The 27,502-nt window shown below is 43.6% G+C and overlaps 1 protein-coding gene and 1 pseudogene across 6 annotated transcripts in view; one reads left to right on the forward strand and one right to left on the reverse strand.

The window, feature by feature from the left end:
- TSPAN12 (tetraspanin 12) overlaps window positions 1-27,502 on the forward strand; it is a 363,516-nt gene that overhangs the window by 281,267 nt on the left and 54,747 nt on the right. For 5 of the 6 annotated variants that reach the window (XM_063927212.1, XM_063927214.1, XM_063927209.1 and 2 more), the window contains exon 6: window positions 4,096-4,203. The exons of the other annotated variant lie outside the window; for it this stretch is intronic. In XM_063927212.1, the coding sequence (XP_063783282.1) occupies window positions 4,096-4,203 (108 nt within the window). The remainder of the gene's footprint in view (window positions 1-4,095; window positions 4,204-27,502) is intronic. 6 annotated transcript variants of the gene reach the window in all.
- Window positions 23,717-23,835, reverse strand: LOC134937737 (5S ribosomal RNA; annotated as a pseudogene).

Raw genomic sequence — 27,502 nt, forward strand, 5'->3', positions numbered from 1 at the left:
ACCCCCAGTACATGTTATCATGGTAGTAGTGGGCTGCTGCACGAGTGAAGGAGGAGGGGGGAGGAGTGGAGAATGACTGCTGCCCAGCGCTGATAGCTATTGTATATCAGCAGCAATGCATCCAGTAGAAGGAGCTGGGCGCAGCGCTACATTTATTAATTGTAGCAGGCAGCGTTGCAGCTGGTGGTAACCAATGGGGGTGTATGCGGATGGTGCGCCCACAGCACAAGTGCACTGTGTGCTAGGCACCATCTGCCAACACCTAGTTTATGCCCTGCCTACAGACACCTACTGACAGACACCACTTTCTAACACAGATACAATTTACTGACACAGTCACCCATTACTGACAGATACCACTTACTAACACAAATGCACTGACACAGGCACTGACTGACACAGATACACTTAGTGACACATCTTACTGACAGACACACACACTTACTGACAGACACTTATTGACACAGACATCACTTACTGACAGATACTGCTTACTGACAGAAACACACTAACACCCCTTAAAATACATACTATTTACTGACACCCCTTACTGACATTACTCGAACATTATTATACATACTTACTGACAGACACAATTACTGACACCCCTTACAGACACACACAAGACACCACTTACTGACCGATGCCCGGCCCTTACTGACACACATACTTACTGACACACTCATTTATTATGCATTCACACAGCCCCTCCCCCCAAAGCTCACTGTCACCCCCTCTTCCGCCGGCCATCAGCAAGTGAATGTTACAGCAAACACCCGCTTCCCCGTGATTCCCGGGTCGATGCCAATGACTTTAATGCTAATTATCTCAGCTTCTATGCGGTCCACAGACTTGCTTTTGGTACCCCCAAAAACTAGAGGGTCTCACCTTCACAAAGATACCTGTTATCAGGAGTCTTGTAGGAGCGCAGATATAAGGCTTCAAAACGGGCCTGTCACAGCTTGCTTTCCTGTTGCTGGAGAGACGATTTATATAGTGGGCACAGGCTGTGACAGCTCCGCCAGCGCTGTGGATCCCCTGAGACCTGCTGTGCCCTAAACGGCAGGTCTCTACTGCTGCTCTCTTCAAAGTGTTCACACACTTTGCAAGAGCAGGTGAGGGGGCGCAGCACATGGGTAAAGACTGCCTGATCAGCGCTGCCTGCTGTATTAAACACAGCGAGCAGTGCAGCAGGTGTCTGAAGATAGGTGGCCGGCTAATCAGGGTGGATGTGGATGGTGCGCCCACAGGGCAAATGTGCTGTGGACAAAGCGCCGTCTGACCACACCTAGTTACGGCCCTGGTGGTAGCACACCCCCTACCCCCGTATCCCGCCTGTGAGTCCCGGCGCCTGTTCAAGGGATGGGGAGTGGTGCCGCAGCTGCCATGTGGTAGCACACATCCCCATCTGTGAGTCCCGCCGCTGGCTCTGTAATGGAGAGGGAGCGCTATTGCAGCCTGCAGCTCCCGGATAGGAGTGTCAGTGCCTGGAAGCCGAGTCACCCCCACAGGTTAAAACCAACACACACACACTCTGACTCTGCCTAATGTGTAAAAAAAGGGGCTCTGTTGCTGTTATATGTAAAAAACGGGGACTGCTGCCTAATGTGTAAAGAAGGGGATCTCTGCTGCCTAATGTGTGAAAAAGGGGGATTCTGCCTGCCTAATGTGTGAAAAAGGGAGACTCTGCCTGCCTAGTGTGTGAAAAAGCGAAACTTTGCCTGCCTAATGTGTGAAAAAGGGAGACTCTGCATGCCTAATGTGTGAAAAAGGGAGACTCTACCTGCCGTGCTGTGTAAAAGGGGGACTCTACTTGCCGTGCTGTGTAAAAGGGGACTTTACCTGCCGTGCTGTGTAAAGGAGGACTATACCTGCCATACTGTGTAACAGGGAGCTCTGCCTGCCATAATGTGTAAAAGGGAGCTCTATGACCACGCCCCTTCCCCATGAAGCCATGTCCCTATATTTTTGCGTGCACCAACGGTGCGCATTGGTCCTGTTTTGTATATTGTGTGTGTGAGGGGGGGGCGCCAATGCTGTTTCTTGCACACAGCGCTAAAATGTCTACTTACGGCACTGCATTCGGGGGCCCTTGAAAATGTTTCTTTCGGGTATACAAAGCTCTACTTATGCACCTGTGCAAGGGCTTATCATTACACCACAGATTGATAGAAAATAGCTCACCTGGTAGATAGATTGCCACACAGATGACATTGAGGATTGTCTTCTAACATTTTTTTTCAATCTTCAGGTTTTTTTTTATTAAAGTCATTGCAGCTAAGTTAGTGCACAGGTTAGCCGTACAGAAAACTGATTGGTATAATAATGTAAATAATACTTTTATAATCCACTCTCAGGATATCCAATATCACGCTGCCAGGGCCAGTGAAGTTTTGTCTGAGGACGTAGCCACTGGCTTCGGCACGCCCCTGTTTTCTACAATGCTGGCTGTCACTGGCTGTTCTCCACCCCCAAACAGCTGCAGCGCAGGGGGGCACTGCACCATTGTTGCATACACAGATCTGCACATGAATAGCTCAGAAAACATCGGAGATGCTGAACCTTCAGGCTTGTGTACATCTCTGAGTCAGGCCCTTAGTTTGGTCTATTGTCACATTAGCATATGAAAGTGAGTACACTGCTTGGTCGTAGGGAACTGTGAGACTCAGGGGTAGATTTACTTAAGATTCTAAAAATGAAAAGTGTGGTTTTGCCCGTGGCAACCAGAAAATTATAGACTCTGATTGGATTGGTGTCCGTTTGGTTGGTCGACCATGTTATGGTCGACAGTCATTAGGTCGAAATTGACATGGTTGACATGGAAAATGGCCGACACATGAAAATGGTCGACACATGAAATAGCCGACATGAGTTTTCACATTCATTTTCTTTTGGGGAACTTTTCCATACTTTACGATCCACGTGGACTACGATTGGGAACGGTAATCTGTGCCGAGCGCAGCGAGGCAGCTTGACCGAAGCATGGCGAGCGAACGCGGTGCACTAATTGGGGTTCCCCATCACTTTACGCAGAAAACGACACCAAAAAAGTAAAAAAAACCTCATGTTGACCTTTTCATGTGTCGACCTTTCATGCGTCGACCATTTTCATGTGTCGCCCATTTGTCCATGTCGACCAAGCCAATGTCGACCAATAGTGGTCGATCTAATGACTGTTGACCATAACATGGTCGACCATTCATACCTGAACCGATTGGATCGCTATGGGCAAAAGCACACTTTTCCTTTTTGGAAGCTTTAATAAATCTACGTTTTAAAATCAATATAGGGTATATTTACAAAAGTGCGAGTTTACAAATGTGTATATTCTTGCCTATAGCAATGAATCAGAGTCTGACTATTATCATTTAGAAGGTGCTCAATACATTTTAAGGAGAATCTGATTGGTTGTTATGGGCAACACATCCACTTCTGAAAACCTGCACTTTAGTAAATACACCCCTAATGTGAAATAGAGGAATGCTTCTAATAACAAACAGAAACTATCCTGCAACATCTCCATGCAGTAAATATCCCATAGTGAGTGAGTCAGTGTTAGAACTTCATTTCTAGCACTCAGTTGTAGTTCAGTCTCAATCAAACACATGTTTATTTTTCTTTTGTTTGAGTTAATGGTAGCTAGAAAAATGTGATAGTTTGAAATTTTATTATCTAGGGATGCAATAAATTTGCCACCTGTCGGGATCTCGGCAGTCAGGATACCGACGCCGGAATCCCGACAGCCAACAATGCCGACAGCCAGAATCCCAGCGCACAGGGGCTATTCCCACTCGTGGGTGTCCATGACACCCGTAAAGTGAGAATAGAACCTGTGGCGAGTGCTACGAGCCACGGAGCCCACATGGGGGCTCTTTACACTTGCCCCACTGCCGGCATTCTGGTGGGTGGGAGGCCACTGTTGGGATCTTGACAGCCAGCATCCTGCCCGCCGGTAAAGAGTAGGTATTCTATTATTTAAAGGATCTCATTCATTTGGTTGTTTGTTTGATTCATTTATTTATTTGTATTTGGTACTTTATATTTTTCTTCTTGTCTAATTTAATATTCACGTTATTTTTTCCCATTACAATCCAGGCTGTAATTCAGTGGTCAGATATGGTTAATTTGAAATCCAGAATGCCAAACTATGGGTTACCCAGATATCAGTGGCTGACTAATGCATGGAACTTCTTTCAAAGAGAGGTAAGCCTTACAGGTCATTATTAATGAGTTATTAATAGATGATTCTGGGTGATTCTTTGCGTGATATTTCCTCACATATCCCTACTCACCTCCTGGAGCAGCAATCTCCCACAGGAGTTCTGTTACAATTATTACTATTAGTGGTGTACAGTAGTTCTCTATATATACTGTACTTTGGTAAATTCTTTCTCAGGGCTGTCTTAACAGCAGTGTAGGCCCCTGGGCAAAGCAATGCACTGGGGCCCCTATCCATCCTCTAGTGGTAGGGGAGGGGCAAGGGCATAGCCAGAACTTTGTGAGCCCCATAGCAACATTTTGAAGGGGCCCCGGTCCCAATGCTTTTAGAAAGACACTTCTCTGTAGCAGTTGTTAATTTTATGCCCTATAGTAGTGTCCTAGTTCATTTTCTGAACCATAGTAGAGCCTTATTTAATGTTATGCCCCATAGTAGTGCCCTAGTTTCTTTTATGAATCATAGTAGTGATTAATTTCACCCTATGTCATATTTCAGAGCTGCCAGTACACATTATGCCACACAGTACTCCCAATACACATTATTATATATAGTGTCCCCGTTCATATTGTGCCTCATTACAGTGCCCCGGTTCATATTATATAACATTAAAATCCCCTCCAGTTCATTTTATACCACAGTACAATGAGCAGGTCCAGGGGCATATCTAGATATATTGCAGGCCCCAAGGAAAAGTTTGAAAGGACCCCTACGTACTACCCAATGGCAAAAAATGTATATAACACATGTAACTTTGACAGGGAAGGTGGGTCCATCTCAGTTCTGGGCCCCATAACAGCTGCACTGTCTGCACCTATGGTAGCTATGCCCTTGGGGAGGGGGATGTTATCAGTGGCTGCTTTGATGTCCCGCGGGCAGTAGGGGGTGTTCTATCTTCCGCTCAGCATGTAGGACCTGAAGCAGTAATTCTGCTAATTACTCCTTTACTGCACAGATGGTGGGACATGGGGTGGGAGCGAGAACACTAAACTGTAGAAGGGGGCATTGGGCTGAATGAAGGGACCCTGGTACATGACTTCCAGGGTGGTAGGGGGTGTTTAATACACAGGGGAGGGGTGGATAGTTGAGTGGGCATAATATTCATCATTTTCCGGTGGGAGGGTAGCTTGCTTTACTGCAGATATCTCCAGTTCCTGGAAATAGATTTCTTAGCTTTCAATGGGATAAAAACTAGAGAGTCCCAACTTTCAAGAGGTACTGGTGTCTTGGGGATCATAGTTCAGGAGCCAGAGCAATCCACTGACGAAAATATAAAACTGCATACCAGGTGTGTGGAGCTGGAGTAGGGACCAGCTGTTGCAAGGCTGATATATCTGGTCCTGGGCAAAGTAGAGACAAGCTGCCAGTGTTCACCAAAAGAGGAGAGTCCCAGCTTTTGGAGTATACTTTCAGAAAAATTCTACATCACACAGAACCGTAGATATCTGGCTGGGAAGAGCAATTAACAGGCTTGGATGGGGACCACTGCTTTGAAGTTGGATATCTTCGGATCCTCAGAGCTGATTTCCAAATATGTAGTACCCCTGGAAAAAGGGGACCCTCAGCTATCAGCCTAGTGCCATTATACTACTGGGGCCCTTGGGCAACTGCCCATTGAGCCCATAGGAAAAGACAGCCCTGTTCTTTCTGCCTGTACAAATGGACCTAGGCTAGAAGAATAGTACATAGAGAAGTTAGTAAGAATTTCTGTAAAAAGTGAGTTCCAACATATTTGCCTGCACTTGCATTAGCCTGAACATTTTAGGAACATTTTAACTACAAACATACTTTGTACCACCATAGCTGATGTCCTTAAAATGGAACTTTCCAAAAATAAATGTATAAAAGTTGTAGAATAAAGTGGGTCATCCGAGTTGTTCGCTCGTTGCCGCAACGGAGCGATTAAGGCGAAAATGCGCATGCGCATGGTACGCAGTGCGCATGCGCTAAGTATTTTAGCTCAAAACTTAGTAGATTTACTCACGTCCGTACAAAGAATTTCCATCGTTGAAGTGATCGGAGTGTGATTGACAGGAAGTGGGTGTTTCTGGGCGGAAACTGACCGTTTTCTGTGAGTGTGCGGAAAAATGCAGGCATGCCAGGATAAAACGCGGGAGTGTCTGGATTAACGGGGGAGTGGCTGACCAAACGCAGGGCGTGTTTGTGACGTCAAACCAGGAACGAAACGGGCTGAGCTGATCGCAGTGTAGGAGTAAGTGTCGAGCTACTCAGAAACTGCTAAGAATTTTCTATTCGCAATTCTGCTAATCTTTCGTTCGCAATTCTGCTAAGCTAAGATACACTCCCAGAGAGCGGCAGCCTAGCGTGTGCAATGCTGCTAAAATCTGCTAGCGAGCGAACAACTCGGAATGACCCCCAAAGTGTACTCATCTATAGGTGGTTATCAGAAAGCTCTATTTACTCATCAAATCATTTATAAGGTGCTCACCTCAGGGTGACTTTTTGTGTGAAAATCCTTTCCACTTTCTAAGTCGCTACCTTAGATCAATAAATAGACAGTCCTGGTAACAGTAATGTATGCTGCAAAATAAAACTATAATGTCATTTTACCTCTTTTATTTATTGCATGTCAATATAAAATCATGGCAGCTCACATAGAACTATTTTAAAGCAGTATAAAATAGTCACGTATAGCTGTTGTATGTTTGAACACACTGTATACATCTTATCAGAGACAATTTTTTGGCAGATTTTTTTCACAATTTTTTCAAAGAAATATTCATATTCTATGTGCGTTATACTCTAATTGCGTAACAAATGCTACATGCATTTTATACATGCTATGGACAAGTCTATAAATTACTTTATTATTTTAGAAAAAGCATGATTTATAGTGTTAGACTTACTAACTTAACTTCATCTGGGTCAGTATAGTTAATAGTGTTAAATACAGATTAGTGTAAGAATTATAAAAAAGGTTGAACTAGATGGACATTTTGTCTTTTTTCAACCTCATTAACTATGGGGGTCATTCCGAGTTGTTCGCTAGCTGCTTTCGGTCGCAGCGCGGCATTAGGTGAAAAAGCGGCATTTCTGCGCATGCGTATGGTGTGCAGTGCGCACGCGCGACGTACTTTCACAAAAAACTATGCAGTTTCACACAAGGTCTAGCGATGCTTTTCACTGCTGATCGGTGAGTGATTGACAGGAAGTGGGTGTTTCTGGGCGGAAACTGACCGTTTTCGGGGAGTGTGTGTAGAAACGCAGCCGTGCCCGATAAAAACGCAGGAGTGGCTGGGGAAATGGGGGAGTGGCTGGCTGAACGCAGGGCGTGTTTGTGATGTCAAAACAGGAACTAAACAGTCTGAAGTGATCGCTAGCTAGGAGTAAGTTTCGAGCTGCTCAGAAACTGCACAATCTTTTTTTGTAGCAGCGCTGCGATCCTTTCGCTCGCACTTCTGGTAAGCTAAGATACACTCCCAGGGGTGGCGGTTTAGCGTTTGCACTGCTGCTAAAAACAGCTAGCGAGCGAACAACTCAGAATGAGGGCCTATGTTACTATATAACTCTGCCCTGCAGAGCCCGGACAAAGTCTTTGAGGTGTGCTAGAAATGGTAGTACAACAGTCTTTCTTTTTTTCCGTGCTACTAATTATCTTTAAATATTAACAGTTCATAACAGTAATAATATTAAATAATTTATCACAAGCATCAATATTTTGTATCAATGATAGTCCACTGTATCCAATAAAGCAGCCTCATTGAAAGTTAAGATGAAGAATAAATCTTGTAAGTGGAAGTGAAGCATATTTGCAGTATGTATCTTCACAATTACCACACAAGGAAGTGCACAAGGGAAAGATGTCAAAATTCAAATATATGCTTGAGCACCGGAAACAAAAAAACTATACTGAGTCTATCATTCTGCTGGCCTTGTCATAGTGTTAAAAAAATCCATTGTTTTACAGATTTCCTGTTAATTTAAGCATTTCCTGTTTCTTCATTGATTTGTCTGGTTCAGAATAGCATATACTAAATCTGAATTCACCTGTTTTCTAAAATGTTATTTCTTACATTTGATACTTTGTACCATATGTGTTTTTGTGTGCTGTATAACTTGTGGATTTATGAAAGGTCATATACTGTACGTTAAATGACATGTTCATAAACTTTATGGGCATGATGCAAAATAAGTTTGATGCCACTTTATGAAATGTAAATTATATGATTTTGCTGTGTGCATGCCCAGAACAGTGTGCGGATATATTGCACCATTGCTGATTTGCATGTTTTTTTCCTTTAACCACTTAACTAACATTTTTTCCAAAAAAATGTTTTAGAAATTGTCAGGGTTTTTTTTTATATTATATAATTTATGTAAAAACCATCAAAGCCATATATTTAAAAACATTTGAAACAATTTTAGTAGAAAAAAACCCTTTCCCTAATTAGGGCTTATTTTGTAAATCAAAGCTGCCCCTGTAACCTTATACTTTAACCTCCCAGCCCACCCTAGTGGCCGTTGACCCTGATATAAAGTTTGTACCAGTACCCGAAGGGGCCATAGATTGCATATGTCGCCCAAGATATATATATATATATATATATATATATCTGTCAAAGTCAGAAAAATATCACGCTACACACTGCCATATATGCACCTCATGCGAGTGCCTGCTGCGAGTGCACATGAGCTCTCCCGTGCGTGCGCATGCTCGCTGTTGCGTGCACCCGCAGGCGCACGGTATGCGCATTTACGGTAAAGTTTATGTGCGTCTAGCGGGCGACTCAACCGTTACATATTTTAACCATATAATGTATTTTGTAGATTATGGTCCCTTTGATAGAATCTGAAAGTTTAGTTAATGTAGCATGTTCATAGACAAAGAGATCCCTCTTTGTTTGATACGAAGGGTCAGACAGGGGTTACACAGTGGTGTTTAGTATCCATCGGAAGAGTATTTAATTAGCAATATTCCGGTGTTGGTTTGAAGCAGATTAATCGCTCGTGCGAATAGTTATGGACATAAGAAGTTTATGGACATTTGCTATTATTTGCACTTTATTATCCATGCGGCGGGAAACCTAGTTTCCCACCCACCTGAGCAGTTGGAAATAGTCACAGCCCACCTGTATGAATCAACCTATGACATTTTGTTATAATGCGAAGACGAATTCCTGTGTCCAATGAACAATAAGAATATAGGGACCATTGTACTGTATTATGTGTAGGGTATAAAAGGACAAGCCGATCTGGGCCAGCTCTCTATTCTCTTCAACGGTTCTCACCACTGATAATCGGGAGCTGGATATCCAGAGGCGCATGCGATTGTTTCCCTTGAGCGTAAGTTTCTCCGCAACCATATTGCCTTTATTGTTATTGTGAGCCATATCTCTCTCTCTCTCTCTTCTCCTCTTTCTCTCTCTTTCTCTTAAGTGTTATTGTACTGTTATTGTATTTCATGTGTAGTTTTCTGGTTAGGTAGTCAATGTTATTTTGGTAGTGTATGACTTGTATTGTATTATTCTTTTGCAAATAGAACGTTCATATAAGGTGTTAGAACCTAATACCGGCATCTGTGTATTTATTATATTTCTAAGTATTCTCAGAGCGTCGGAGACGCTCGTACAGCTTCCAAGTTAATAAGGTTACACTGCGTTACATTTACACCCTATCACTGCACCAAGGTTTATTGCATAAATACATTGTTTATGGTATAGTTATAAAGGTTTAACATTGTGAGCATCAGCGCCGCTTGTGATCTCCTCGTGGTCCCAAGCGTCCGCTACGCTAGTAGCATATCATTACGTTAGTCGGCAGAGTATAGCGTGCCTGCCTGTGATCTCTTGGCCGTGAGCGAACGTGACGCTCGAGCGTCTCGACTACGGCTAAGCGATTGTTACGCAACGTGCGTACCCTTACGGTATACCATACACCAATAGCGTACTGTGTTCTTTCACCTTTTAGAGGGTTTTAAGTAAGATAAATATTAGGCTTTATCAATTGGGGGCTCGTCCGTCCTTCACATATCTGCACTAGGTAATTTCAGCAGACATTATCCATCAGCAAAGGGCGGGAGGTCATATTCCTCGTAGTGCTGACTGGATAAGCGTCTGCTTCGCTTAGTAAAGGGTGCTGAAGGAATCCAGAACCGGAGGTAAGAACAATACGCTAGTGTCTTTTTAAAACTGTTTATTTCTGTCTTGCGTATGCACGCACGCATATCTCTGCATTTCTTTTCATTCGTGTATTTTCACATATCACTCTCCTGTTTGCCATTTCACAATTGATAACGTGCTAAGAAAGATTTGTTGCTATTAGTAGTTAAAGAGTAAAAGTAATACATTAAGGGGTAATTTGTAAAGCACGCACACAGCTTTGCCTAAGATACAAGGAAAGACCTGGGTGGTGCTCGGTAGATGATTGAAGACCATCTACATTGATAAACGTGTTAATTGTATTTCTGTGGACATATCTGGCTGGCATACACGTGTTTCTAACAAAAGGGTTAGACTAGTGTACGCAACGTAAAGGCCGACTCACGCAGCGTATATTACACAACGGAGCGTCTGGGTACGCCCACGTAACTCAAATCACACTATAGTATTATTTTAACAGGCGAAAAGGTGGCAACGCGATAAATAGCGCAAGTCAATTTTAGTGTCCGAAATTTAAACTAATAGATCCTTCTCTAAATTTACGACTCATCTGGTCTAAAGGAAAGAAATTTCTGTGCAGAAATAGAAACAAAAGTAAAGTGTACATGTGGTGAGTGAGTGTTTGCATATATATGTTTTTACAATTTTTGGATTGAACCACAAGAAGTCGAGTTCTCGTGAGGTACATACATGTAAGTGACGTGCATGGTGGCTGGGGAGGCATCCCTTGTTAAACATAAATTTGAGCATTAGAGTATAGCAGACCAGGAGGTCTACTGTAGCACAGACCAGGAGGTCCGGAACAGACCAGGAGGTCCAGGTACAGCAGACTAAGAAGTCCGCTATAGAGAAAAGAGCACAACCCAGGGGGTTGGTGCAGAACCCATATAGGCCATTAAAGCTCTGGCTGAAGGAATTCGCAGCCGCAATTTTCGATTCCACTGGTCGCTCCGCACATAAGATTAGTTGCTTATGTGCCGAACGATTGTACCGCACGTAATTGTGTGCATTAGTTAGTAATTTGACCCAGTACCATTTGCGTACGTTAGAGGGGTCATAAACGCTATTTGTACATTTTAACGTGATTTGTGAAATTTTTTTTATTTTAAGGGAGGTTCGCTGGTCACTCAGGAACTATCCAACAACCGATACTTGCTGAGGACTGGTAGGTCCAACACGCCCCAGTAAGTAAAGGTTCATAGGGGCCCTAGGTTGGGTACAACAGCTCTGGATACAGTGATTGCAGTACTGGCCAACGTGGGCGAGGAGTGAGTGGGGTATTCTGTAAACCGCCACCGCCGGCCTGCCCCGGACATCTTGGTTTTTGTAAGGGTTCGCTGAAGACCCTGATTGAAGGTCAGAGGTAGTGAAAGCAACACCTGCAAGTTATGGGGGCCAGTTGTTCAGGTAGGGGGCGATCAACCTCGGTTCGGGTTGATTCAGTAAACCGACCAATCGGGTCGGCAAGGTATGTAATGTGTGAAAAATACGGTTCACACACAGAGGTTTTATGTGATGAATGGGAAAGAATGACTGTACATGACGGGGAGAAGTTCCCAAGAGTAGGCAGCTTTAGCCCAGATGTGTTACTAAATCTAAGGAGAAGGATATGTCTCATTAAATCAGCAAAGAGACGGATCAAACATTATGATTATTTACAGTTATGGCAACAGGAGGGTGAAATACAGAGAGGATTGGCTCAGGTGGCGGGATCTAACCCTATCAGGAAACTGATAGCTACGGCACCACCGCCACCTTACATAACGGGAGAGAAGTTGGTTGCGGAGAATGACGCACTAATGTGTAATGAACAGGCACTTAGTAACTGTATAAATGTTAAGGATAATATGAATAAGATGAGTAATGCAAGTATTAACCCGTGCAAGTTGTACCCTGTTTTAAACTTTCCCCAGGAGTGTGATCAAGAGGACGAATCGGCAACAATATCGGCGCTCTCTCTAGCAGCCACCATATCAGAAACAGCAGTAGGCACGTCCCAACCCCCGAGATTAGTATCAAAAGCCCCTAGCGGAGGGACAGGTGAGGTCGTATCAACGGGTAAGTACGGCACCATACACTATGCTGAAACCATATCACCACAGGCTGTAGAATCTACTCAGAATGATGTTATTAAACTTAATCCCGTTAGGGTAATAGCAGTGCCAAATGGGAAAACGGACACTTCAGGAGTCACTCCTGTCAGAAACATTGCCATGCACTGCCCATTTTCCCGAATGGAATTAAGAGCCATAGTGTCTGAATTCCCTGACCCTAGAAAAGATCTAGTTGCTAGCCAGAAATACATTAGAGACCTAGGGAATACGGTAGAGCCCAATAACAAAGACTGGCAGATATTGCTGAGGGCATGTTTACCCTCCAATGTCGACTCAGCACAATTCTTAGCTGACTGTAAATTAGATGAGGATGTACCCCTTACGGATGTGTACAACCAAGACAATGTAAAGAGGATAAATTTACAGTTAAAAGAGTATTTTCCAGCTGTAGTTAAATGGAACAAAATTTTCTCCATTAAGCAAAAAGAGTGAGAAACAGCTGCTGAGTATTTTCATAGGGCACTACTAGAAATGGCTAAATACACAGGCATTGAAGACATTAGAACAAATGTAAATCATAGAGAAGTAGCAGTATCTGTGCTAATGGATGGTTTAAAAGAAGCATTAAAGACAAGGGTACAGACCACGCAACCATGTTGGCGAGGTCTGTCGGTGGCTACTTTGAGAGAGGCTGCTATTGATCACGATCGAAATATCACCAGACACAGGGAGTCACAAAGTGATAAGTTAATGGCCGTAAGTATACAGGCCCTGACCACAAGGCCACCTTTGTATAAATCTCCAAACCCTGTGGGTAAGTCAAATGTGGTAACTTGTTATTCCTGTCATAGAGAGGGACATTTTGCACGAGACTGTAGAGTGAAAAACACACAAAAATCATATCAACCCCCTAGACAACGACATGACACACGAAATTGGGATCAGGGACCGCAGAGACGGAGTCATGAGCCACATGCAGGGGAAACAAAAAGGTATCCCCCAAAAAGAGACTGGCAAGTCTCGGGTAGTTCCCATTTACCCCCTTCTCAAGTAGTTGCTGCCAGCGCGATTCAGGGAGGTCACCATACCCAATAGGGGTGTGGCCATACCTGTAATCTGCAGCCAGTAAAATTGATTGCAAGCCTTGGAAGTGAACCCGAGGTCACAATTGATGTAGCTGGTAAATCATTAAATTTCCTTGTAGATACGGGGGCGGCCAAATCAGTGATAAATTCGACAGGGAGCATGAGAACCACTGGTAAGACAATTCCAGCCATGGGAGTAACGGGAGTAGTCTAGCACTACCCTGTTAGCAAACCAGCAGAGATTACAATAGGGCCTTTGCATACCAAGCATTCCTTTTTGCTGGCAGCATCGGCACTGACTAATCTCCTGGGAAGAGATTTATTGTGTAAAATGGGGTGCGTCATTTATTGTACTCCTGAAGGTGTATTCTTAGACATACCTGAGAATCACGCTCAGGAAGTGCGAGACATGTTAGACTCCCCATCAAAATTAATGTCCCACACTGTTATATTAAATAGGAATCCATCCCAGGTAGAAGAAATGACATCCCAAATACCAGAGTCACTGTGGACTAAAGATGGACAAGACACTGGATTAATGGCAAACGTAGCTCCAGTAGTTGTGCAAGTAAAAGATGGTAGGATAGCTCCAAAAATCCCACAATACCCTCTGAAGCCAGAGGTGGAATTAGGAGTATACCCCGTAATAGAGCGCTTGCTACAACAGGGCATTCTGGTAAGAACATCCAGCACTGCCAATAGTCCCATCTTCCCTGTGAAAAAGAGTGGGGGGAGGGGTTACAGGCTAGTGCAGGATCTAAGGGGGATTAACAAAATAGTTGAGAGTCAGTTCCCTGTAGTGCCAAATCCAGCTGTCATCCTTATGCAGATCCCTCCCACTGCGAAATTTTTCACTGTTATTGACCTCTGCTCCGCCTTCTTTTCGGTACCCCTGCATCCTGACAGACAATATTTGTTTGCATTTACATACAGAGGAGTCCAATACACATGGACTCGATTACCGCAAGGTTTCATAGACAGTCCAAGTATATTTTCACAAGCTTTGCATGATTGTTTACAGTCTTTCCAACCAGAGAGTGGATCAATATTGATACAGTATGTGGATGATTTACTACTGTGTTCAGATTCACTGGAAGCGTCCCTGAAGGATACGAAACAGCTCCTGTTTCATCTTTCAGACACAGGACACAAGGTTTCCAAAGACAAGTTGCAATTATGCCAGCCTAAAGTAAAATATCTGGGACACTGTCTAACACAAGGACTGAGACACCTGACCGCTGATAGAATTCAAGCAATTAGAGACATGACTCTGCCACAAACCCAGCAACAGATCAGAACGTTTTTAGGAATGTGTGGGTATTGCCGTAACTGGATCCCAGGGTTTTCCATTCTAGCATTACCTTTGCAGGAGATGGTTTCATCAAACAAACCTGATCGGATTTCGCATACAGACGAATCCGAGATGGCATTTGAGAGACTCAAACAGTGCCTAACGCAGGCGCCAGCATTAGGTATGCCAGACTATGGGAAACCTTTTGAGCTGTACGGAACAGAAAGTGCTGGTTGCGCGGCAGGCGTCCTAACCCAAAAGCATGGTGATACCAGCAGGCCGGTAGCATACTACAGCGCTCAGCTAGATACGGTAGCGCGATCCCTCCCCACATGCTTGCGAAGTGTCGCTGCGATAGCATTGCTAGTCACAAAAAGCGAAGATGTAGTGCTAGGACACAACCTCACAATTCATACACCACATGCAGTGTCAGCCTTGCTGAATTCTGCCCAAACCAGGCACGTCTCATCAGCGCGGTTTACAAGATGGGAATTGGCATTAATGGCCCCCATAAACATCACCATAAGGAGATGCAGTGCATTAAATCCTGCAACATATCTCCCAGGTGTGCCTGGACAGGCACAAAGGGTGGAGGATGAGAGTGATGGGGAAGGAGGATTTAATACAAGGGATGACACACATGATTGTATGGAATATTTGACCCAAAATTTCACAGCAAGACCTGACATCAGTGACAACCCACTGGAAGATGTAGATTTTACTTTCTACACTGACGGTAGTTGTCACAGACAGACGGACTCGGGAGACTTGTGTACTGGATACGCAGTCGTAGATGACCAAGGCACCATAGAAGCAGAACCGCTAGGCCCACCTCACTCAGCCCAGGTTGCTGAACTGGTTGCCCTAACCAGAGCATGTGAATTGGCTAAGGGAAAATCAGCCAATATCTACACCGATTCTAGATACGTCTTCGGGGTAGTCCATGATTTCGGAGCCCTATGGCGCCTCAGAAATTTCATGACGGCAGCTGGTACACCGATAGCGCATGCAGCCCACATCAAAAGACTTCTAACAGCGATACAGGAACCCGACAGAGTGGCTTTTATCAAGTGTAAAGCACATACATATAGCCAAGACCCAGTATCACTTGGTAACAGCCGAGCAGACGAAGCTGCTAAGTTAGCAGCTGGTACCCCCAGACAGACAGACACCACACAATTGATGGTATTCAATACCATCAACACACAGAAGTTGTGTGAAATGCAAAATTTGTGTTCCACACAGGAAAAGGCAGTTTGGAGGTCAAAAGGATATGGCCAGGAGTCCTCAGGACTCTGGACAGATGGACAGGGTAAACCAGTGGCACCCAGAGCATACCTTCCATGTTTAGCTGAAGCAGCACATGGGCTGACTCATCTGGGCAAGGAGGGAATGTGCAAGTTGGTAAGAGCATATTGGTGCGCCCCAGGATTCTCATCCCATGCAGGTAAGAGAGCAATGTCATGCCTTACCTGCTTGAGGAAGAACATCGGAAAGGCAATACCAACAGAACCATCCCATATCCCACCTACAGGCGGCCCTTTTCAGGTAATACAGATTGATTTTATACAATTACCCCCTTGTCGAAATTTGAAATTGGACTTGTTTGTATAGATGTGTTTTCAAATTGGGTCGAAGCATTTCCGGCGGCCACAAATAACGCTATGTTTACTGCTAAGAAAATTGTGCAGGAATTTGTGTGTAGATATGGTATCCCTAGAATAATTGAAAGTGATAGGGGTACCCATTTTACAGGTGATGTCTTTCAAGGAATGTGTAAGTTGATGGGAATTGATAGTAAGCTGCACACTCCATATCGCCCCCAGGCGAGTGCGAAGGTGGAAAGAGTGAACAGCACTATTAAAAATAAATTGAGCAAAGTTATGGCAGAAACAGGATTAACATGGCCAGAGGCTTTACCCATTGTACTATACAGCATCAGAACCACTTCCAGGTCCCCTCTTAATCTGTCCCCCTTTGAAATTCTGTTTGGTCGACAACCGCATGTTATGATTAACCCTCAGGATGATTTGAAGTGTAACAATGAAGTGACTGTAAAATACCTGGTTAACATGAGTAAACAGCTAAAGAATCAAAATGACAATCTGAAGTTAGTGATTCCTGATTTGCCAGATAGTAATTGTCATGACATTGAACCTGGGGATTATGTAATGATACGGAATTTTCTACGCTCAGGTTGCCTTATTGACCGATGGGAAGGACCGTACCAAGTCTTATTGATTAGCACGACAGCATTGAAGGTTGCCGAGAGAGAGACTTGGGTTCATTCGTCCCATTGTAAGAAGGTTGCTGATCCAGAGAGGTCCCGTGATAAAGAACAGACGGTAGAGGAAGTTATATCACTGGAGTGTCTGTTTCAGGAGGACTGAGACAGCACCTGAGCATTGAAAATAATAAGATCGGAGGCAGTTGTCGATCCCCTGTTCCCTTTTATTGTTTTTCTCCACTTCCCATCCCATCTCCCTCAATAATTTCTTTCCCCCTTCTCATTCTTCTCCATTTCCTCCTATAAGATGGACTTGCCCCAAGAGACTGTGATCCGGATTTTCCTGTTGACCATGATGTTGACCAGAGCAGTCTGTTCCGGCGAGAGTACCATGGAGGTCGAGAGAGGTTCTGGAATGGGTTCTGATGACAGAGATGGAGGCGTAGATTTCCAAGAACAACATAATCACTGAGTAAAGGCGAGTATCAGAAAACGATCTGGTAGCATTGACAATAGAAGAAATTGTGAAGGATTGTTAGCTGAAGAGAACTGTATCTGTAGGCTCTGTGACAGTGTAGTTGAGGATGGGTGTATCAAGAAATGCCAATCTAGTTTTAATATCCACATGGACCGGCATCCATTGAGTGACTATCACACCTTAGTGGGTAAAGTGTTAAATCAGACAGATTGTTGGGTATGCTCTCAAGTACCTCAAGGCCATAGCAAATCAGGATTAGTGCCCTTCCCTTTAACTATAGGGGAGGTACTTGAGCTAAGTGGTGGGAGGCCGGTGGACAGGAGGTTTAATATCTCCAGTCCTCCTAGTTTGAAGCTCCACCAATATCATGTGGATAGATCCCTAGTATGTTTTAACATTTCCAATCCCCGAAAGCCGGGAAATTGGGAAGTGTCATGGAATAACCAAACCATGACCTTTTCATACAGAGCCGATAGAATGCCAACAGATACAGAACTTATACGCCACATAGCCGGTAGTGGAAAATATTTCCGATATAGGTATACCCTAGGAAGTAGGACCATGAGAGTTGGAGAGGTATCACCAGGATACTGTGCACATATCATACAAACTGATACGTGTATTAAACAGATGGGAGAATTAGGGTTAGGAAATTTTATATGGAAAATGTGTAATATGGTTATGTCCTACTCCGTCCCATATGTTCTCTCCGATGATGCATATTTCATATGCGGGAGAAAGGCGTATAAGTGGCTTGCCCCAAACTCTGAAGGATTGTGTTATATTGGAAAAGTACTGCCTGAGGTAATGACCGTATCACATACTAAAATGAAAGATATTCACCGCAGTGCCCAAGCTCCTTATACTCACACTCATTACGAACACATCGTTAAACGGCACCTAATAGAGAGAACAGAGCATCCGGCCTCTGACCTGATCAGTGAATCCACCGGGATTCAATTCCTAATCGCGTTAGATATCACTCGTACCGCCAGAGGAGTGATAAATTATAAATATATATCTGCGCTTGCAAATTTATTAGACAATATCACTGAAATGTATGATGACACATTCAGGTATACTGGAAGGGAGCTCCAAGCTTATAAAACAGAACTGGTTCAGCATAGGATGATTCTCAATTATCTCACAGCTGTCACGGGTGGGTATTGTGTCACCCTAGCAACTCAGTATGGAATAAAGTGCTGCACGTATATCACAAACAGCACCGAGGACCCGGTCGAGGTCATAGACAAAAAGATAGACGACATTCTCCAATTAAAATGGGAGTTCCGAAGGAAACACAATCTCACCCTTGCAGCTGTGGGTAATGAGCTGACCAGTTGGGTGTCATGGTTGAACCCGCGAAATTGGTTCTCTGGTTTAGGAGAATGGGCTCAAGGAGTTATAATGGATGTAGGGAAATTCCTTTTGTGTGTTCTGGGTGTCATCATATTGGTCGGTCTGATATTTAGATGCGTTCGGATTTTAACAAAGTGTAAAAGTAGCGCCCGAGTGATGAGTTTAAGGAGTGAAGATACTGTAATAACAACGACTGATGTGATTTATGACCCAACGATAGAGACAATGTTGTGATGAAAATGTGATTCCACGGTCCGTTTCTTTCACCTGTTTCTCGTTTTCCTCCAAGGTAAAAAGACCCGCTTTGAAGAGGAATTTGACGACCTTGTATGCAGACAACAGATGGATTAAAGAAGAAGTTTTGACAACCTTTTACACAGACAACTGATGGACTATGCCATAGACCCCCCATGTCCCTAGTACTTTTAATTTTACGCTAGCCCAACACTTTTTGTAAGTCTATGGACATTGATAAAGCTTTGCTTACGTTTATTAGCAAAAGCACAAAGAGACTACAGTCAACATGTACATCAAGACAAGACAAGACAAGACCTCAATCGGCAAATGTATATTAAACTCACATAGTTTATCAATGCATTTACCATAAGTGTTCTTTATCTTCATCTCTACAACCTTCAGGTAATAACACACATAGTCGATAGGGAATACAGGCACAGATCTCAGCATTCACATATCCCCCCATTCATGTATCATCAACTAAAATGTGCTCCCCCATTTTGTTGCAACTAAAAGCCGAAAAGAGCTCGGTAAAGTTTGACAGCCCATCCACAGACCCGTACCACGGGATAATAAGGAATTCAAATGTATACTTCGCAATACCTCGAAGCTTGATTTAAAACACGTACGGCACGATGATACATGACCCCCCAAACATGGATTCATACACACATGCTTCTGCTATCTCACTAGGTCATACCCTTTTCTCACCTTCTCCTCTCCTCCCCTACCCAACCATAGAAATATTTACACATGACATATATATTTTTCTCGTTTTGAAATGTTTTAGAAAGTGTCAGTTATTGGTGACTGCCAAATGGTGGACTGTCAAAGTCAGAAAAATATCACGCTACACACTGCCATATATGCACCTTATGCGAGTGCCTGCTGCGAGTGCATGAGCTCTCCCGTGCGTGCGCATACTCGCTGTTGCGTGCACCCGCAGGCGCACGGTATGCGCATTTACGGTAAAGTTTATGTGCGTCTAGCGGGCGACTCAACCGTTACATATTTTAACCATATAATGTATTTTGTAGATTATGGTCCCTTTGATAGAATCTGAAAGTTTAGTTAATGTAGCATGTTCATAGACAAAGAGATCCCTCTTTGTTTGATACGAAGGGTCAGACAGGGGTTACACAGTGGTGTTTAGTATACATCGGAAGAGTATTTAATTAGCAATATTCCGGTGTTGGTTTGAAGCAGATTAATCGCTCGTGCGAATAGTTATGGACATAAGAAGTTTATGGACATTTGCTATTATTTGCACTTTATTATCCATGCGGCGGGAAACCTAGTTTCCCACCCACCTGAGCAGTTGGAAATAGTCACAGCCCACCTGTATGAATCAACCTATGACCTTTTGTTATAATGCGAAGACGAATTCCTGTGTCCAATGAACAATAAGAATATAGGGACCATTGTACTGTATTATGTGTAGGGTATAAAAGGACAAGCCGATCTGGGCCAGCTCTCTATTCTCTTCAACGGTTCTCACCACTGATAATCGGGAGCTGGATATCCAGAGGCGCATGCGATTGTTTCCCTTGAGTGTAAGTTTCTCCGCAACCATATTGCCTTTATTGTTATTGTGAGCCATATCTCTCTCTCTCTCTCTCTTCTCCTCTTTCTCTCTCTTTCTCTTAAGTGTTATTGTACTGTTATTGTATTTCATGTGTAGTTTTCTGGTTAGGTAGTCAATGTTATTTTGGTAGTGTATGACTTGTATTGTATTATTCTTTTGCAAATAGAACGTTTATATAAGGTGTTAGAACCTAATACCGGCATCTGTGTATTTATTATATTTCTAAGTATTCTCAGAGCGTCGGAGACGCTCGTACAGCTTCCAAGTTAATAAGGTTACACTGTGTTACATTTACACCCTATCACTGCACCAAGTTTTATTGCATAAATACATTGTTTATGGTATAGTTATAAAGGTTTAACATTGTGAGCATCAGCGCCGCTTGTGATCTCCTCGTGGTCCCAAGCGTCCGCTACGCTAGTAGCATATCATTACGTTAGTCGGCAGCCTATAGCGTGCCTGCCTGTGATCTCTTGGCCGTGAGCGAACGTGACGCTCGAGCGTCTCGACTACGGCTAAGCGATTGTTACGCAACGTGCGTACCCTTACGGTATACCATACGCCAATAGCGTACTGTGTTCTTTCACCTTTTAGAGGGTTTTAAGTAAGATAAATATTAGGCTTTATCAATCTATACTGGAATGGAAAATGAAGAGAGTGCATTCATAGTGCAGATCAATTTTTATTTAAAAACACAAATTAAATAAAAACATCAGGTAATTCTACAGGACTCGTACCCTGAATAACCCACACTGTGGGCAGGTTAGCAGATGGTATAATCAGAATCAGAATCAGCTGTATTGGCCAGGTACACTTGCGTATACTAGGAATTTGTTTTCGGTTTACAGTGCAGCAGCCAGGGGGGAACAAGTAGACAAGAGGGGGGGGGGAATAAATGCAGTATACAGATTAAGTAAAAGTACACGGTGTTCGTTCCAATCAGAAGATCGGAGTAGAGTGACTGGACAGTCAGTCCGTCCAGCGGTTTGTCAGGAGTTCAGCAGGTGGACTGCTTGTGGAAAGAAGCTTTTGAGGCTTCTATTGGTTCTGGTGGGAATGGCCCTATATCTTTTCCCGGATGGCAGCAGGATGAGCTCGCCATAGCCTGGGTGCGGTGGATCATTGGCTATCCTAGTCGCCCGTTTTTTGGCTCTGGACCTGTACAGGTCATGGACAGGCAGGAGGTCAACTGCGATGATCTTCTCAGCGGACCTTACCACTTTTTGGAGCCTGCGTTTGTCTCTCTCGCTGGCGGAGCTATACCAGACGATAATCGTGGAGCACAGGACAGATTCTACAATTGCGGAGTAGAAGAGGAGCAGGAGATTCTGTGGGACATTAATACATTCCACAGTGACAAAACTGCATACCGCTGAGACATGGACCCGGGACCTTACACCGCGCCAGCTGAATATTTTCCAGACCGTACCCGTCAGGATACCGCGTCACGAACTCAGGGAGCCTGTGCAGTGCATGTGGAGAAGATCAAATGTCTGTCAAGCACAGCATCAACATGTTTCATAGATTACTTCATCAGGCGCGGTGCAAGGTCCCGGGTCCATGTGTCAGCGGTATGCAGTTTTGTCACTGTGGAATGTATTATACCATCTGCTAACCTGCCCACAGTCTGGGTTATTCAGGGTAGGAGTCCTGTAGAATTACCTGATGTTTTTAATTAATTTGTGTTTTTAAATAAAAATTGATCTGCACTATGAGCGCACTCTATTCATTTTCCATTCTAGCTATTTAATGCTCATAAGAGTCCTGAGCCTTCTAAGGAGAGTTGCTGCGGTGTTGATGTACACCTGTGCTACAGCCCAGAGTGGATTACCTGTGGACTGAGAACTATTACCTTTTAACTACCAGCGCACCTGTACACACTGCTTTTTGGATATATATATATATATATATATATATACAGGTTGAGTCTCCCTTATCCAAAATGCTTGGGACCAGAGGTATTTTGGATATGGGATTTTTCCGTATTTTGGAATAATTGCATACCATAATGAGATATCATGGTGATGGAACCTAAATCTAAGCACAGAATGCATTTATGTTTCATATACACCTTATACTCACAGCCTGAAGGTCATTTTAGCCAATATTTTTTATAACTTTGTGCATTAAACAAAGTGTGTCTACATTCACACAATTCATATATGTTTCATATACACCTTATACACACAGCCTGAAGGTCATTTAATACAATATTTTTAATAACTTTGTGTATTAAACAAAGTTTGTGTACATTGAGCCATCAAAAAACAAAGGTTTCACTATCTCACTCTCACTCAAAAAAGTCTGTATTTCGGAATATTCCGTATTTCGGAATATTTGGATATGGGATACTCAACCTGTATACACTCACTTTTTCCTGAAAGAAAAAAGAACCTGCACTCACATTTCAGTAGCAGCGTTTTTACTTGAAAAAATGTTAAAGATCCATACAGTCAAAATGTAATGGCAGCAGCGCCCTACAGCCGTTTCAACCACAATCAATTGGTCTTCTTCAGGATCTAATGATACACTGCAGGAGGGCCAGATATATAGCAAAAATAGGCACAAAAACAGAACAAAAAAACCAAACCATGCTGACACAGGCCGGCTGAGCCCACCATGGGCTCATTGGATGCTGTTTGACATGGGCGGAGTCATGTATGTAAACAAAAGTTGAGTACAATGGCCAATCGTGCAAGTGCATGCTGCTGTCAATTACAGCTCATAAATGCAAGGTGCATAATGCTGTGTAGCACGGGTCATGACCCTTAGACAGAGTGTAATACAGCAACATGTGCCACTGCTACAAAGCAATGTCCAAAGGTGAACACCTGAAAACATGGCATGTTTAAAAAAAAAAGTGTATAGTGTGTGCAGAGAAACAATGACTGAACATGAATAAGATCACAAAAGAGAAATGCAATATACAGGATGTTATTCACAAATTATATCAACCAATAATATAGACATAATGATAAATGTTAAACAGAAATTGCAAGCATCAGGTCTGCAACAAAAATAAGTCTTAAGTCCCAAGTCCACAACAGGGATAGCAAAATAGTCTCCTCTTACAGCACCCAGTATACTAAGGAGGTCTCCCATTCAACTACTGGCCAGGCCCAACACTGCTTAGCTTCCAAGATCAGGCGAGGTTGGGCGTCACCAGTGTGGAATGGCTGTATGTAGAATCATACCTCAAGGTAACCTTGGTGGGTGCTCATGGCAGAGAATGGACAAAATAATAACCAGACCAGCATGGACTATTGCAGTTAACGTTATCAAACAATATGTGGTTAAACAACATAGAAACCAGAAGCTCACGGCGGTGCTGAAAACACATGTAAAAAAAACTGGCACACGGCAGTGACGTACATCATGACAGAACAGTGGGAGAGTAACATGTTTGGGGAACAAAGGGATAACATATGCATTTGACATACAGCAGCATCAGCAAGAACAAATAAATACCAACGAAAGCTCATGGCAGGAAAATAATCCCTATAGAAGTCATACATGGGATTGTTTTAAAAAGCATTCCAAATGAAAGTCTTCATTCAGACCACCAGGTGATAGGGACTTAAGTCTGTAGATCCACTTAAGTTCCCTTTGTATCAAAAATTTGTACCGGTCTCCTCCCCTTTGCAGTGGGGGGATCTGATCTATAATGCAACATTTTAGCTGATTGACAGTATTATTGACTTTCTTGAAGTGTCTGACAACTGGTAAATTGGATAATTAATTTAAGTCCATTCCAAAGATTTGGCTTTTCATTATAGATGAACGGTGTTGGCTCAATCTCTCTTTCAACATCCTACTGGTTTTGCCCACATATAAAAGTTACTGGGGAATTTCAGAACATATATTACAAATTTACTGTTGCAGTCTATTCTTTGCTTAATGGAGTATTTCTTGTTATCCTGTGGGTTGGTGAAATAGTTCCCAAGTAATAAAAACTGTCAGTTTTTGCATACATTGCACCTAAAGATGCCAGTCTTGGTGGTAAACCAATTGGAGGCCTTAAAGGCCATTTTTTTTAGAATAATCTATGACTACCAGAGATCCCTAGGATTGGGTCCCCTTCTGTAGGCGAATCTTGGAGTTTCTGCAATGCAGCTGTTAGCACTGGATCACTCGATATGAGGTGCCAGTGTTGAAGAATTCTTTTTCATATAAAGGCTGAGGCAGTGGTAAACATGCTGATTATGTTAAGTCTGTTCTAGTGTCGAGAGTAACATCTTTCTTGTGCAGTAGCTCTTCTTAATTAAGTTTTCCGTTCTTAGATAAAGCCTCATCAATTTCTCCCTTCGGAGTAACCTCGGTCCAGGAACCATTGGCTCATTGCTTCTACTGCCATACGGATAGCAGATAGCTTAGACGTAATATGTGCTACCCTGAGCAATTTTGAGTAGGGTAATCCCCTTTTGAACAGGGCGGATTGGAAGCTAGAGGCCAAAAGCTACTGCAATGTGGGTGCTGGTTCTTTTTTCCTTTTTTCTTGCAGGAAAAAGTGAGTGTTATTTACTAATAATTCTGGGCCCTGCACCGCTCTCTATATCGGATACTGAATGTGTGTGTGTATATATATATATATATATATATATATATATATATATATAGTGACAAGAACACTGGAATAGTGTTTGAGGGCAGGTATGTTTGTCCCAGGTTCTTGTCTTACATGTATTAGGAAAATGTTTTGTTTTGTCAGAACCCTTTCAGTTTATTGGAAAAGCTGGATAAGGGCCCTGAAAGAGAGATAGGGCAAGTTCCAGACATTGGGCCCAGTTTGGGTGTTTGTCCTCACAGAGGGCTAATCAGGGTTTCAGCTGTCTAAGTGGGTTATAGGGCTGCTAGCCTGATTAGTATGTGCAGACTGCCTGGGAAGACTGCAGGATCTCTGTGAGAGAAATACGCTTCCTTACACAAGTGAGCCATACAGTGTTGGTTGGAATACTCTGTTTTTTGTTTAGAGACAGTTAGGAACGTCTTATGTTTAGTTAGTGCCGGACAGGCATGGTATTTTCTTTTGATGTTTGTTTTGTTTTCTGTTTAATAAAACTGGTCGTGGCCAGTTGCACTACACACTGGACTTGTGTGATTCCTCAGCTGCTGCATAGCTGCCATTTACCCCACGAAACGGCACCTTGTTCCCTTACAGTGTTACAACTTGGTGGAGAATGCGAGCATTCCGTTCTGTGCCTAAGTGAAAGCAGCAGCTTTATGAGGCCTGCAGAAAACGGTGGTTTATGCAGATACAGCCCAGTGTGAAGTTGCTGAGACTTACCCCTGAGGATTTGATATATGTCCTGGGTGAAAGCAGCTACAAAGCCGCCTGAAAAATCTGTCGACATGGAGGAACTGCTTAAAGCCTCGCTGCAAGCTACAGCGGCTCAGCAGGAGGCCAACAGACAGCAGCAGGTGGCAATGGAGGAAAATAGGAGACAGCAGCAGGTGGCAATGGAGGAAAATTGGAGACTACAGCAGGTGGCAATAGAGGAAAATAGGAGACAGCAGCAGGTGGCTATTGACGAACTTTACAGGCAACAGCGTCAGGATAGAGAGGCCTTAACAGAAGTGGTGCAGAGCCTTGCAGCCCGGATTGGAGATGTGGCCGTCAGTGCTCCGACCAGCTCTAGTACTATACGGGCCAGTCACTTCCTGCAGAAAATGACAGAGGCTGATGATGTGGAGGCCTACCTGACCACGTTTGAGAGGACTGCCGAGCATGAGAACTGGCCGAAAGCACAGTGGGCCAGTCTGCTGGCACCTTTTCTGTCAGGTGAGCCCCAAAAAGCGTACTTTGATTTAAACCCTGCTGAGGCTCGGGACTATGATAAACTAAAGACTGAGATCCTGACCCGCCTGGGAGTCACGCTGTCAGTACGAGCACAACGGGTGCACCGTTGGGTGTACGCCATGGAGAAGCCTCCTCACTCCCAGATGCACGACCTTATTCAGCTAACAAAAAAATTGTTACAGCCAGAGACATTAACTGGTCCCCAGATGGTTGAAAGAGTCGTCATGGACCGCTATTTGAGATCTTTTCCCATGGTCCTGCGCAAGTGGGTGAGCCATGGAAACCCGGGTACTGCTGACCAATTAGTGGACCTTGTAGAGAGGTATTTGGCAGCAGAGGAATTACTGATGACCACCCAGCAACCCATAGATCCTCAACAGCGCCCTTCAGTAAAGACTGGTAAGACTGTTCCGTGGGAAAACGTTGCTGGGCGGTTAAGAGAGACAGGCCAATGGGGCTAGAATGGTCTATGCTGCCCAAACGGGTTGATAATCGTGTGGTTAAATGTTTTAGGTGTGGTATGCCAGGTCATGTTATTGCCAATTGCCCAGTCACGCAAGAACCCATGCAATGTGATGCTGCCTTTAAATGTCGCAGAATGTCTTTCTTTGCTAGGTTAGCCTGTACTGTGGTACCTTCACCTGAGTTGGAAAAACAAATGTGTGCATGAGACCATAATAGGGAGGGATTTTCCTCATTTTTGGAAACTGTGGGAATCACGTTTATCAACAGATGTGAGAAGTAAAGAGCCAGTTGATAATACCGGTGATTTTATGGATGTACGTGTGTCTTCGGAACTTTCTGACCCTTTGCCTTCTGCTAGTTTGGCTGGGGAAGTGACAGATGGGGAGTCCAGTGAGGACCCTCTTGCTGAGAACAGAGACATAGTAGTTAGAACTGAAAGCGTGCCTGACCTGGAGGTAAAGAAGGATCTGTTTGCATCTGAACAGTTAAAGGATCCTACCTTGATAAAGGCTAGAGAGAATGTTAAGATTGGTAATGGGGAACCTGTGGTACCAGGTGACAGGGTTACGTATCCCCACATGGCCATCTG

Source organism: Pseudophryne corroboree, chromosome 6 (genome assembly GCF_028390025.1).
Source record: "Pseudophryne corroboree isolate aPseCor3 chromosome 6, aPseCor3.hap2, whole genome shotgun sequence".
NCBI classification, from domain to species: Eukaryota; Metazoa; Chordata; class Amphibia; order Anura; family Myobatrachidae; genus Pseudophryne; species Pseudophryne corroboree.